Here is a 15447-nt window from a genome sequence, read left to right as displayed (position 1 = left end):
TTTCTCCAGGAAGTGGGATAGGGAGGGATGATATGATAAGAAACCAAAATATTAGAAAGATTAAATTTAAGTGAGTGAGTGAATCACTGAGTGAGTATGTGACAGAGTGAACAACTGAGTGACCTTAAAAGGCCACACGGTCGCGCCAGTGACTGAATGAGAAAGTGAAAGGGGGCCTCGGGGTTATCTCTGTGAAGCGCTGCTGTATTTATAGATCATCTCAAAAAAGACTCCCTGCCCCCTTTGCTGCGCCCCCTCCCCCATTTTCAATTAGCCCCTGATGGGTGGAGTAATGCAATCAGGAGTAACTACAGCTCGCACGGAGCCGCCTCCCTCAGTCTGCCCCAGACTCCGCACAGGCACACACTCCTCAGACAGGAAGGTAAGACCCAGCTCTGTTCAGCTACTCCACTATCCATCCATTCCACTTGTCCATCTTTCCACCCATTCATCCTCTCACTGGTCTTCATTCATTCTCCGGGACACAGCTGCTCACTGTGCTCCGGCATCCAACTGTCTGCTTCCCCACCCACCTGCTCGTGTTCTCCCTCTCTCCACCTGCACAGTACCTTCACCATTTAACCACCTCGTCTCTGTCCCCACTGTCTGTCCTCATGTCTGTCTCAGAGGCAGCATCCTTCATCTTATCATCTATCTCCATTATAAAAAAAAAAGAAAGAAAATGCACATCCCCTGTTGACCCCCAGTTCATTTCCACCTTCTTTCCTCACTCCTCATCAAGCTCATACTTCCCTTCTGTTGGTGAAGGTGTCGGCTCCTCACTTCTTGTTGCACAGCAGCAGTCTGTCCTTTTTATTTTTATTTGTTTTGTGACTTTGCAGCATTTTAGTCTGATGCAGGACAGTATAAAATCTTCTAGTAACACTTTGAGTGCACAAAAAAGTACCTGTTAGATGACAAAAGGGAATAAAACGTTCCTAAAAATATCCCTAGAGCATAGTACAGCTGGTGAAAGAGGTAAGATTGGACTACAGACCTTTTTATATTGCATTTACTCTCTATGCCAACCGTGATTCAGGATTTATCAGGAACATTTTCAATTGAGGGCTTAATTCAATTTAACGTTTCATTTCATTATCCACTTACAAGGCTATTAATAGTCACTGTTATCTGTAATTGTTTAATTCCTGCAGAATTGTTGCCATGGAAGAGAATAAAATAGACACAAGCAAGCTCTTATTGATGGTCTTTAGATGGTTGTATAGTTTTAAATGCTTATTCAACTTTAAAACATCTGGACTTATGGATAAATAGCAACAGATTGTAGGCATTCTTAAATTTATGGGGATGCAAAATTGCTTTTCCAGCTTGACTTAACTGGAACATACCTGTAAACTGAACCAAAAACATCCCACTTCCTAACCTCAGGCACTGAGAGTTAATATCTTGGTAAGAACAGTGCCCTCACACACTGGAACTTTCTGGGGATAGACCAGGCTGCAGGGTGGTTGGGGTTATCCAAGTGGCCATCGCTCAGTTTTGGCATCAGGCGATGCGTGCTGGGAGACTCCCAGCATCAAAGACACCCCAGAAGCTGGGAAACAGCTGCATGATGTGCCCGAATAGCTGAAGGTTTTATTTGTAGCGGTTGAGATTATCCTTTTTTTATTTTTAGGAGTCAGATAAATCCTTATATAAGCTAGGTGAGTCATGCTGGGAGCAGTAGACAATGAAGGAATGCAGGGAGGGGTTCAGAATAACTCCGAGCAGAGAGGACGGGCAGATTATAGGTCTCTGATTCGGTCATATAAAAGATACTGAACTCACTAAATGTGGGAATACACAAATAGATAAGGGAGAAGAGGTTCAAGAAAACAGCAAAATAAAGGAGTGCAGCATAATTAAAAATAGGAATGTGAGAAAAGCAGAACATAATTTATAAAAGTATATTAATTTTACGTTTCCTAGCCTCCTTATATGGTCAAAGCTTTGCTGACGCATATGAATAGTACAGTATGTGAATGAGTGATACATCAAAAGCCCAGGGTATTAAACGCTATACTGTACGCACTGGGACACTAGACAGCTTTATTCCCTCTGTGTTTCTCCTGATATGCTCACACCTCGTACCATCCATACCACTGATGAAGATGCACATACTGTCCTGTACTCAGACGTATATCCTATACGATCCCTGGTCCGCAGAGAGTAAGAGTATTTAGCCACAGGTGGGATAACCAGAGGGCTTAACAGGCCGACCAGAAACAGCTGCAGATAGGGAGTAGCCATTATTACAAGTGCCATTCAAACCCACTTATAACGCTGACGTGCGCGCGCACGCACACACACTCACACACACACACACACACACACACACACACACACACACACACACACACGATGACAAGGGATACAGTGATCTGGTGCAGACAGCTGGACGTGAGGTGATGGATGGGTCAGTGTACAGCAGCAGCATGGTGAGCATTGGAATGCAGCGGGGCGTAAGTTGACTGTCTCTAAGCAGGACTGATAGGGGTTATTTATATCCTCCTCATCTGTCACCTTCTGGTTCTGACACTGAGAACAAAATGAAGGGCCGCTGAGAGATGAGAGGAAGAGATGAAAGGGGGGAAATATGCAACATGGGGAAAAAAACTGTAATGTGAAGGATCTTGATAGTGAATGTGTCCTAGACAACATTAATAGCTTGGAATTTAAGATCTCAAAGAAATTGGTATCTGCTGAGTGTCGGCGTCACCGAAACAGATGTGTTTGAACTGAGGAGCAAAATGAAAATACCGTCTATAAAGCTTTAAACTACAGTAGGTAGCTTATAATAACTTCCATATTCTGACAGTGTTGCATAAGACAGATACTCCGTTGGGAAATAAGGTTCATCTGGCTCCTCCTACTGCTTCTACTACTACTACTACTGCAATGCCAACAACAGCTTTAATGTTATTTAGGTGATGGGATGTGGACAGTCATCAGTGGGAAGAAGCATCCGGATCTTTTACTTAACTTAAAGTAGCAATAACACAGTGTAGTATAAAAGAAGTAGTATAAAAAAATAATCTAAGTACAGACAGTAGAAGTACACATTGTAATAGGCCATTTCAGGATAATGTATATTATGTAATTATTGATGCATTCATATGGATGTTGCTTAAAGGTTGCAGTTTTTACTATCCATACTGTTGGGTAGATTGTGAATTTAAGGGATAAATAAAGTCTTATCTTTATTACACAGGGTGCATACGGGTATACACAAGTTCAATTTAAGACTTTTTAAGACGTTTGAATCATAGGCTGTATAAAGTAATAGACATAGCTGCTGTGACGTCACCCACTGGTTTGTGGATTCACGCTTTGAAGCCTCATCTTGGATTTTTGAAGCCAGAAGTGACCATATTTGGACAAGAGGGTGCAACCTGTCACTAAAAGCAGCCCCACCCTTAATGATGCACCATAATAAAATGTTAACGGGTGCTATACAGTAATTCACCACCCTTCAGTTGTCATAAAGGGGGAATTAGCTCTGAAGACCATTACCATTTTTTGTACCGCGCTGTAAACATGTTTATTCTAAGTTGGCATTTTAACATGGAGGTCTATGGTGATTGTCTCACTCATGGAGCCAGCCTCTAGTGGTCATTAGAGGAACTGCAGCTTTTGGCACTTCAGCATTGGCTTTGTTTTCAGACCCGACGGTTGCCGCTTGGTTTAAATACCACTTTAAATGGAATTTAAGACCAAATTTGCCATGGAAGCACTCACTCAAAGGTTACTTTGTCCAAGTAATGTCAGTTTGAAAAGAACAGTAAGGTAAAATGATGATGAAGATACTCTCTGCACGGAAAAAATTAAACAAACTCATTGCAACATCTAAATGCGAAGAGAACACATGCAGGTGTCATGTGTTCCTTCATCATATAGTGTTTCCTTCCTTTTAGAAATTCTCGCTGTGACGTGACTAAAAAACATTTAAGACCAATCCAATCTGAATTTAAGACAATTAAATACTTTTTAAAGCCTTTTATTAGTAATGTGTATCAAGGACTTTTTAGGACTTGCGGCCACCATGTCATATTTCGTAGTATTAATCACAATCTGCAAACTAACTAGTAATTAAAGTTATTAGATGTAGCGTACGTACTATATTTGCCTCTGAAATGTTTGTGGAGTAGAAGTATTAAGTAGGGGAAAATGGAAATACTCAAGTAAAGTACCTCAAAAACTAATGAACTTGAGCAAATATACTTAATTATTTTCCAATGCTGACAATCATCCAGATAAAGTCGTTTCAGTATGTGACATAAACCAGATGTGGGAGTCTATCACTCACTCTACAACTCACATACTTATTACAGAATACTTTCTCACTTCCTGTATCTCTTTGATTTTCCCTTTCTCTCCCAGGTGAGCGACTGCGGGTCAAGATGACCGAGCGCTACGACTGCCACTACTGCAAGGAGTCCCTGTTTGGGAAGAAGTACGTCCTGAGAGAGGAGAATCCCTACTGTGTGAAATGTTACGAGAGCCTGTACTCCAACACTTGTGAGGAGTGCAAGAAACCCATTGGCTGCAACACCAGGGTAAAGAGATGTCACAGATACTTTGTACATATGAAGCTTAATTATCATCAGAGTCATCCCAGCTCCAACTGTCCACCTCATGTTCTAGGATCTGTCGTACAAGGACCGTCACTGGCACGAGGAGTGTTTCATGTGCTTCCAGTGCAAGCGCTCGCTGGTGGACAAGCCCTTCTCCACCAAGGATGAAAAGCTCCTGTGCACTGAGTGCTACTCCAATGAGTACTCCTCCAAGTGCCACGCGTGCAAGAAAACCATCATGCCAGGTAGAAACAAAGCAAGAGAGAAGACAATGTATTTAATTCAAGCCAAAACCAGTGCAACAGAAATCTAATTTCTGGCTTGAAAACATCTGATAATGTCTGAGTGAGCATCAGACGCTCAAAAAAAAAAGTATCCATTGATTTACAGACGCCATTTTCACAATGTAAGTTTTGGGACCAAATGGCATCGAGTGGTCGACCTGGAAGATTTTATTCCACTGTTTGGGAGGGAGAGCCCTTTTACGCAGAGTTTGCATGTTTTCCCCGTGTCAGCGTGGGTTTTCTCCGGGTACTCCAGCTTCCTCCCATAGTCCAAAGACATGCAGGTGAATTGGTGACTATAAATTGCCCGTAGGCCTGTCCAGGGTGTACCCCGCCTCTCGCCCAGTGTCAGCTGGGATAGGCTCCAGCTCCCCTACGACCCCTAACAGGATAAGTGGTTATGGAAAATGAATGACTGAATTAATAAAATTGGCAGCAATGCTTGGTGCATTTCCTGGGGGCCTCGCGACCATTCAAGGATGTTATTATATTGGTAATTCTGAGATAACATGACAATGGCCAGTATGTATGTTACACTGCACCTACTGCTCATGTGCATATTGTGTATGCAATGCCATATAGTTTGATATGGCAACAAATTTGACCAATTTTAGAAACAGTAACAAGCCAAGACAATACTAATTAGCAAGTACTTTTTACGTTAAGACTTTGTTTTCTTGTTTGAGGACGTTGGGACTTAACTATCATTGACAATGTTTAGTTTTTTATACTTATCGGGTTCTACTGATCCCAAATAGCTAGGAGAAATTAAGAAGGCATTTGTCACAAACTAGACCAAAATAAATAATTAAATCACAAGTTTCTTGACTCCAAAACATGTGTTCTGTCTCATTGCTGCTGCCTTGGCATCCCTTCACTACCTTCTGCATCCCCTTTGTGTTTCTCTGAAGGCTCCAGGAAGATGGAGCACAAGGGGAACAGCTGGCACGAGACCTGCTTCACCTGCCAGAGATGCCAGCAGCCCATCGGCACCAAGAGCTTCATCCCTAAGGACAACCATAACTTCTGTGTGCCCTGCTATGAGAAGCAGTTTGCCATGCAGTGTGTGCACTGCAAGAAGGTACGACAACCTACGGGAACTGATTTTCTAAATACTGCTTAATTATTCTCCATCATTTTTCAAAGAAGTGTGACAATATGACATCCATCCATAACACCCTCTTATCAGCCCATCACCACCGGCGGGGTGACCTACCGTGAGCAGCCCTGGCACAAAGACTGCTTCCTGTGCACCAGCTGCAAGCAGCAGCTGTCTGGCCAGAGGTTTACCTCTAGAGATGACTTCGCCTACTGTCTCAACTGCTTCTGCAACCTTTATGCCAAGAAGTGCGCCTCCTGCACCACCCCAATCAGCGGTAACCACAATTCATAGACTTATTTGTCTCCCTGAGTCTATAATATCTATTAAATTTTTCTCAGTTGTTCTGACTTGGATTTGTTCTCACCGTCAGGGCTCGGAGGCAGCAAGTACATTTCTTTTGAGGAGCGCCAGTGGCACAACGACTGCTTCAACTGTAAGAAGTGCTCCGTGTCCCTGGTTGGCCGTGGCTTCCTCACCGAACGTGATGACATCCTGTGCCCAGAGTGCGGCAAGGACATCTAATTCAGTCCGAGGGACGACGGATACACCAGATTGGAAGACGGCGTCATGATACAGGAATGACAAAGACACAATAAATACTATCGAAGCACAGAGCATAGCATCCATAGCATCTTTACAGCCTAGCATTACTACGATTGTACATTGTTGTACACCATGAATTACAAACTACTAACAGTGTTATGTGAATTTAGAAAGTTTAAGTTAAATGCTCACTCTTTGAGAAAAAGTTATCACTAATAAAATAACTGTTAATGTAAAGATCTTTACTTATGAATCAGCGACATGTTTGCAGATACACTGTATGAAGCATTATGAAATAAATCTACAATATTAATGTAGACGATCTGCTTTGAAGTGTAATAATTACTGCTTTGTGCATGGACAAGCTTGATGCAATAATCAGTAGGTTTGTGAATGAGTTCTGCTATTACCAATTAAATAAATAAAAAATATGACTTTGCTCTGATGATTGCTAACTGTGCTTGTGCGTGAAATGACTTTATTCATACAAAAACAAAACATAAAAAATGTTTATATTGGCAACTTTTGAGTAGAAAAGTACACACAAACTTAATACAAAAGCTACTGCGGATTGGTGGATCAAAGACTTCTTGAGATTAATTAAGATTTCCAGTAGATTAGGAGCACAGTAAGTACTAGATATGGTTCACAAAGCTGTCGACTTTACTATTGTTATCAAAATCAACAAAACTGATTCGTTGTATTCAGACAATTTATTTAAAAAACTGTAGGTACAAACATGATACTGGATTTCACAATGGATTCAAAACGCTTTGTGAATCTTGTTCCTGTGTGTTTTTGATGAACTCAACGTCCGTTTCAACGACAGTAGCTGCAAATTTATCCACAACTCCAAATAAACATACTTCAAAAAGACAATATTCCTGGTTTAGTCCATATTCCTTCCTCTTTTTATGAATTATTAAAAGGTGATATTCCAATACGTGTATGCCGTTTAGTAGTGAATTATTACGATGATCCAGCTGTGTATGAAAATCACTTAGTCTGCGTGTTATATGCAACATATGTACAATACTACACTATTATTTAAAAACCCTGAAGGACTTATGAAACAGCACTCAGGTTTGAATAAAGCCAAACGTCAGTGGAATGGAGTTCATTAATGACAAGACTGACACCTACCACCAGTTCAAACACACACACACACCTTCTAAAATGCTTTGTTCAGCATCATCTGTGGTTTGTTTCCTTTTAAAGGTACACCATTTGGCCCTGATCACACAGAGAGTGTTTTAGCAGCTGGAGGCTCCTTTTTGTAATTGTTTTTAATGAGAATGAAGCTTTTTGCTCGCAGTTTTTATGTTGCAATGCGTCTCACGTATCTGCGCTCTAGGCACCTGGTGTTTTTGCCGGAGCACTCTGAACTCTTCAAGTTGAAAAAACACCTCAGAGCGGAAAAACACCCCACATCATCTGGTTTCGTCATGGTCACGAAAACAAGTTTCCAGTTGGTAAACAATGGAGGAGAAACTGGTGGTAGCGGTTGCTGGTCAGAGCTATACGGCCCAACGATAGACAGCAGGTTGTCAAACTGCCCAGAGTCATCCTAAAATATGTTTGGAAACGGCATCATGGAGGTGAAGCTCCTGGACCAACTGGTGGTACTCCCCATGACCCACCCTCTTTTTTAGGGTCCCATGTACCCACACAGATCTCTGTTTCCCTGTGTCCAACAAATTTTGCTGACAGCCTCTCACCCTCAACCAGAGCTACAGCAAGCACCCTCTGCCTCAACATTTTAGGAACTAGATACTAATTAGTGGGGGGAAAACAGTAGATTGGTTACACTGGAAGGTTAGTGTAAGGACGTGTTGGTACAGTCCCTGGCAACAATAAAAAAGTGCAAGCGGTGCGCCTTGCGTTTTGCCACCTGCAAAATACTCCCTGTGTGATCATGGCCAAAAACCTTCTTTCTGTTTTAGCACTGCCACAACATGTTGACAATGCCTCTTTGATTTTGACACAAATGCTATTGATTCTCATAGTTGAGACTGTGACTAATGGACATTTCTATCCGTCCATTCAAGTCATGGTACTACCAACAAAGTGCTACAGGGATGAGTCCTAAAACCTGAAAATCAGTTAGCATTTTTTGCACCTCAGTTTCCCTCGTCTCAGAGTTTTTTGGTTGGATGCCTGAAATAAGGTCTGTGGTTCACATGAGCGTAAGAGATTTTTTTAATGTTTTGTTCTATTTTAAGTAAATACCCCAGGTTGAAGGGGTCATTAAAGGTATACTCCATCCATCCATTTTCATCCGCTTATCTGGGGCTGGGTCGTGGGAGCAGCAGGCCAAGTTAAGCACCCTCTCCCCAGCAATGCTTTCCAGCTCCACCTGGGGGACCCCAAGATGTTCCCAGGCCAGATGAGATATGTAATCCCTCCAGCGTGTTCTGGGTCTGCCCCGGGGCCTCCTACCAGTGGGACGTGCTCAGAACACCTCTAACAGGAGTCACCCAGGAGGATCCTGATCAGATGCCTGAACCACCTCAACTGGCCTCTTTTGATGTGAAGGAGCAGCGACTCTACTCTGAGCTCCCTCTGGATGTCTGCGCTCCTTACCCTATCTCTAAGGCTGAGCCCAGCCACCCCACTAGGCCTGTCACGATAACAAATTTTGCTGGGCGATTAATTGCGTCAGAAATTATTGCGATAAGCGATAATATTGCGTAATATTGTGCTTTTAAGACCATTTTTATTATTGTTGTAATTTTGCTGTTTTTAGACCATTTTTTAAACTTATATAATGATAATAAAGGCATATAGATGCAAGTTCACCCTTTTAAAGAGAAACAAACATTTATTTAACAAGAATATTTAGGAATGCAAAAAATAAAATTTAAATATCTGAAATAACACGTAAAAATATTGAAATAAATGCAAAAAAATAGACTGTCAGTCTCTCACTCTCAGGTGTGCAGTTAAGTTGGTCATATTCGCTCTTTTTGTTGAGATGGTTTTAGAACAAACCCGGCACACCGGCTCGCCCAAATTACTGGGCTCCCCTCTGTCATTTGGTTTAAATCCAAACCACTCCCACACAGGGGCCGTGGCATTTGGTTTAGAAACAAGTTTCATGTCTTTCTCTTACGCTCAACTCTCCGTTTTCTTCTCCGCCTCGTCTCCCCCTCATGAAGATTGCACTGTGTCTGTGTGTGTGTGTGTGTGTGTGTGTGTGTGTGTGTGTGTGTGTGTGTGTGTGTGTGTGTGTGGCCCACAGCCCCGCCTCCCCCACAGAGACAAAGACACTCGATGACAAGAGCTTTCCCTCCGTTCATTACGCTAATGAACCAACTCACCTGGCTGCCAGACGATGCACGGCAGTGAACGCTCTTGTCATCCAGTCTCTTTGGTGGAGAGAGACGAGGAAAACAAACATGCATGAGTACGGCAATTAATCGCGGCCGGAAAAGTTACCGTCTCCCTTTTAATTTACCATGCAATTAACCAACTTCTTGCATATCGTGACAGGCCTACACCCCATGGAAGAAACTAATTTCAGCCGCTTGTATCTGCGACCCCATTCTTTTGGTCACTATCCAGAGCTCATGACCATAGGTGAGGGCTGGGACATAGATGGACCAGTAAATCGAAAGCTTCGCCTTCTGGCTCAGCTCCCTCTTCGCCACAACAATCCGGCACAGTGCCTGCATCACTGCAGACACCACGCCAAAACGCTGATCCATCTCAGGATCCATTCTACCCTCACTCATGAACAACATAAACTTTTGTTTACCACAGAGATTACTTTCTGCAATAATCCAAAATCCAATCAAAAAAATCCCACAGGCTTTTTACTGAGGGAACCACAGCAATGGTAACTTGCGAGTTGGTCTACAAATGAATGTCATCCCTGCAGCACTTCAATACAAACTTTTAAGGAAAACCGAAGGAAAAACTCACACTTTCACAAACCAGTACTGGAGTCCCTCTGACCAAAACCATCTTATGCACAGATAGAAAGAATATCAACAACCATAATTTCCATAAATGGCGTTTCAGAACACAAAGCAGTGTTACTTGTTTTGTCCTCCGTGTGCGGGACTTGAGGAGAGTTGCTGATTATTGATGGTAAGGGCACTTGAGGTTGTGAAAAGCAACAAGGAAGCTTGAGACATCAACGGCAGGACAATCCGCGGAGCACCTCCTCATCCTGTCAGCACTCCAGACTGAACTTTGAGGTGGCCTGGACACACAGGTAAAAGGGCTTTCACCCCTTTTATAATGTAATTAGTAAGATAAATATGATGGGGAGAGCACTGACACTTGGCAACAAAAATGTGGTGGGAGGGAGGTGGTCTGTCCTTCAGAGCCTGAGCTCCCATCAGGTCTGTGTGAAGGGTCAGAGGTCAGGGCCATGTCACATGCTGGATCTTTTTCTTCACCTCTGGAGACTTCACTGCACCCTGGAGAGACGGAAGATGAAACACCAACAGGTATTACAAAAGAGTCAGACAAATAATTTACGCCACATATGTACTTCAATGTCTTACTCATCCATCAGCATACCAATGTCAATGACTTAAGACCACTGCAAAGGAGGTTTCAGTTTGGATGGTCAGCAGGATTATGGAAAAACCCCTGGCCCAATTTTTATGAAACTTAGTAGAAGAGTGGAGCATATGCCAAGGGAAACCATATTACATTTTGAAGCAGATTCAAATCACGGGGCAGATACACTTATTATTTTTCACTTTCGTTAAAGTCCTGGTGATGTAAAACAGATTTCTTTCTTTACACATGATACATGTTAGAAAAAACTTGTTGTAAATATGTGAAGAGACCGTGAACTATGGCCTGTGGAGTTTGACTGGTTTCTCACCATTTCTGTGTCAAGGATTTTTTGGGCGGGCCTTAAATTATGGTACAATGATGCACTGGAGCCATTCTTAGCATAACTTCTCCCCTACGATACGAAACATTAGAACGCATGGAATCAGTGTCATTTCATTCATCTGGTGTGAGTGGCAAGGTCTCTACGTTCTACCAGCTCTCTTTGCTCTTTCAGTCTAAAATTACATGAATAAACATCTTTGTTAGATGCCACAATCATAAAACACGAGCAAAATAGCCATCGCTAAAGTACCTTTTAAGCCCAAAGATTCGCAACGAGACAAAACTGTTTTAGAACGTTGCAGAGAAAAGTTGCAGCGGTGTGAACTGGCCGTCTGAGCTCGACTCAAGCCGGATGATGTCGTCACCTGCAACTCAGCTGGTCAAATTGCTGGCGGATGGTTTGTGCTAACGTTAGCTGCTGTTAACTGCTAACAAGAGTCTGTTGCTTCACAGCGGCTCGTTCTTCAGCTCAGTGCCTACAGTGGATACAGCTCCAGTGTTTCAGAGCAGAGATTACTGCACATTTTTTAATTATTTTGAAACTTAATTTAATACACGTGGCAATTTTTTAATCATAACTTGGCTGGGTTGTTAATGACACACTTTTCTGTGATTTGACTTATTCAGAACACATATTTATTTTTGCTTTACCCAGAATTCTACACACAAAAAAGGGGCATATGGCCTTGGCCGAGGTCTCCAAGTACCCTTATAGTGAAATTCCATAATAATCTGCTATCATGAGTTTTCAGTTTTGCACAGAAAAATGGTTGGGTTACTAAGAAATTCTCTTTTTTGTCTAACAGGTTTTCCCCCACATGATTCCATCTCCGGAAAAACCCATTAATTTTGGAGCAGATTCGAATCACAAGGTGGACACACACATTTTTCCACTTTCATTAGCATTGTGAAAAAAGGGCACTTGGAGGTCTCACGCTGTCTGGGTGCTCTCTGGGTGCTCCTAGTTAAATTTATGGATTTATAATAAGTTGCGATCATGAGTTTTCGGTTTTGCGCATATTATGTTCGAATTAACATTATTATTTTCTTTCTGGCAGTTTTGCCCCGACATGACTTGATATCTGTGTTTCAGCTCTTTAAAACCTAAAGGGTAGTATAATGTAATAAAGAAACAGTATGGATTATTATGCACATTTTCCCTGATTAACACGGTAAACCTCTGTGTAATACATAACCAAGGTGACATAACAAAAAGTTCTTACCGAGCTGTTTGCTTCCCGTTTGAGGTTTGCCACGTCAGCGCTGCAATGAACGGATGAGGATGAGGAAGATGTGTTTCCAGACAGCTTGCGGATTGGGTTGGACAGGTTTGCAGCAGGAGGAGGTTTTAACCTGTCAGTGATTCCTGTTGACGCGGTGGTTCCCTCTGGTTTCTTTACTTTAAGTGGGCCATGGTGAGAGGAAGTGCCGTCAAACACAATCAGAGGCCTTTTCCTATTGTGGTCATTACTGGAACTGGAAATTACCAAACAACAATAACAACAATAATCAATCATTTACACTCAAATGGATTAAAATCATGTTGACAGTAAGGGCTCTGTTTGTCAAGCAGGTGCACAGGGAGAAGCACTGGCATCTTTTTCTGAGGCTCACTGAGATTATTCCCTCGCCTATGCCAGTTTGGTGCTGTGGTGACTCGCCATACTTTGCAGTGGGAGGATGGAGACACAGGGTGAAACACTACCGATCCAGCCCACTGTAATCTTGGCACCAAGAGAGACCTTCTACGGTATCCTACTGTATTACTCACATGAGATCCACAGAACACACTTACAGACACTGACCTTATAAATCTGGTCAAGTATCGGCCAGCTGTGACTGATCCACACTGAATACACCGACCTAGTTTTTAATGTCACAGCACCCTGTGCCTCAGGTCACCTTGGATAAAAATGTTTCTGATTTGTTCCACGCAGTGAGATATACAGCTCTTAAATTTGTAAAGAAGAGGAGAAGACTGGTTTAGGATTGACAGTTGGTATCAGCAGGCACCCTGAGTTGAGGAATCTCAATCTGTCATCCACTGGATGATGCAGACTACGTCATCCAGCATTTGGCTGATGGCTGGTGCTAATTTCCAACCCTGGGTAGGGGTAGTATAGCCATATTGGATATTCTCTTCGATTAAAGTGGTAAATTTATGAGAAAAAACTCCCAAATGTACTGCCGAGAGTCAGGTGATATAGTATAGAGCAGTGGTTCCCAACTGGAGTCCAGATTTGTCCTTAGTCATCAGTTCAAGGTCCACACAGTTTAAAGTATTCAGCGTCATACTTGTGTTTGGCCATGTCGCCAAACTAGTTTGCTGTCTCTGTCAAGTAGCTGTCAGTCACTCTGCAATAGGGAACAGCACCTTCCTACACATATATTCACTGTACTTCAAAATAAAGTGTGTTTTTTACAAACATGACACTTCCGCGAGACACTTGCGGTCCATACAGAATAATGCTGTGACCCACCAGTTGGCCATTTACTCCCTGGGTGGCATTGTTGGCTATGGACACCTGGGTGCTATTAGCATCCTCCTTACATTATTGGATGCTAATTACTGATTCATTTGAGTGTTCATCAGGTTAATGATGCAGCTGGTGAAGGTTTATCCATGTCTACAATAATGCATCATAACTTTTGTATTGATTATATTTCATCTGAATCTGCAAAGTAACTTATTTATCAAATCCCCACATCTGAATTACACTCTCTCTGAGATGCAGTGGAGGGGACGTATTAAGTGGGAGAACATAGAGATAGTATAAATACGTAAACTGCAAGTCTCTAGAGATTGTACTGAGGCGCAGTACTTGTGTAAATGTATTTAGTTACTGACTATCTGCATATTAAATCACAGTGGTGTTCATGCTGAGACCCTCCAGTGCAGACACCGGTACCTGTCTGACCGGTGGCCGGCCGGTGTCTGCCTCCCCCGGCTCTTCTCCATCCTCTTGCCCCAGCGGCTGTTGGGTAAAGTCCTCTGCGGCAGCGGGATGACGTGGCGGAGGTAAAGCTCCGTGAGCCGGTCCCGACTCTCACAGCCTCTGGTGCTGACATGTTTCTGAGTCACACACACACACACACACACACACACACACACACACACACACACACACAGAAGAAGTGTTACTTAGCTCATGACAGACATTAGTCCTATCTTCGCTGCTGATGAAACACACAGACAGTTAGCCGGTATGCTAACATGATGGTGTCCTTCCTTTATCTCCGCATTAAATGACACTTTCTACATTTACCTGTCAACATTAACTCACCTCAGTTAGTATGAGCTGCATAAAATCCTGAGACAGCAGCTCGGGGTGCAGTAAGAGGTCCACATCTGAGGTACCGACAGCCTTTCCATCCTGCCCTGTGAAGGTCGCCATATTGGATGCTTGTCTTCTCCCAGCATGCACCGCGTCATAACAACACGGCATGTTTCAGTAATGATGCCTGCACGCTTTTATGCCTGTTGGAAAATATCTGTTCATTGTTTAATGTTAGAAATGAACAGTGTTGGGAGAAATATTCAGAATATTTACTAAAGTAAAAGCACTAATATCACACTGTGAAAATACTCCATTACAAGTAAAAATACTGCATTATAAACCTTACTGAAGTAAAAGTACTGTGAAAATACTCCATTACAAGTAAAAATACTGCATTATAAACCTTACTGAAGTAAAAGTATGTAAGCCAAGGAAGTATTAGTAAAGTTAATTTAAGTATAAAAAAGTTAAATTATTCATTGTGCAGTCAAATGTTCCTGTCAGAAAGAAAATGGGAGAAATGGACTCTATAAAAGACTCAAAAAGACGACACTGGGCTGGAATAATAATTAATACATACACTGATCCTTAAGGCTGTAAAATGTGTGTTTACCCAAACAGTTTTTGTTTCATTAGCTCTTATTATTATTTTTTATGCTGTTTTAACTGACATGCTATTATCACAAAAAAAATGTTTTAATAAAGATTTAAGTAAAATAGTTCTCTGTCAGTTTTGGATTACTATCACTGCTGCATTAATCTTTATGTTGCATTTAACTGCTGTAGATGTTTAAGGTCATGCTCATTTT

General features: G+C 42.2%; 2 protein-coding genes across 2 annotated transcripts; one reads left to right on the top strand and one right to left on the bottom strand.

Moving 5' to 3' along the window:
• Positions 1 to 293: 293 nt before the first annotated feature.
• Positions 294 to 10289, top strand: LOC126392836 (four and a half LIM domains protein 2). The gene is made up of 6 exons (XM_050048503.1): positions 294 to 382; positions 4381 to 4556; positions 4645 to 4819; positions 5770 to 5939; positions 6048 to 6234; positions 6331 to 10289. The coding sequence occupies exons 2-6, from the start codon at positions 4401 to 4403 to the stop codon at positions 6480 to 6482; spliced, it is 840 nt and encodes a 279-aa protein (XP_049904460.1). The 5' UTR covers positions 294 to 382; positions 4381 to 4400; the 3' UTR covers positions 6483 to 10289.
• On the bottom strand, positions 7492 to 14795 carry c7h2orf49 (chromosome 7 C2orf49 homolog). Its single transcript, XM_050048507.1, has 4 exons — positions 14645 to 14795; positions 14270 to 14433; positions 12584 to 12836; positions 7492 to 10930 (listed from the first exon to the last, which is right to left on the bottom strand). Exons 1-4 carry the CDS (start codon positions 14753 to 14755, stop codon positions 10874 to 10876), a joined length of 585 nt encoding a protein of 194 aa, XP_049904464.1. The 5' UTR covers positions 14756 to 14795; the 3' UTR covers positions 7492 to 10873.
• Between the last annotated feature and the right edge of the window lie 652 nt (positions 14796 to 15447).

This window comes from Epinephelus moara, chromosome 7 (assembly GCF_006386435.1).
Source record: "Epinephelus moara isolate mb chromosome 7, YSFRI_EMoa_1.0, whole genome shotgun sequence".
Taxonomy (NCBI): domain Eukaryota; kingdom Metazoa; phylum Chordata; class Actinopteri; order Perciformes; family Serranidae; genus Epinephelus; species Epinephelus moara.
This window is presented reverse-complemented; position numbering and strand designations above follow the sequence as displayed.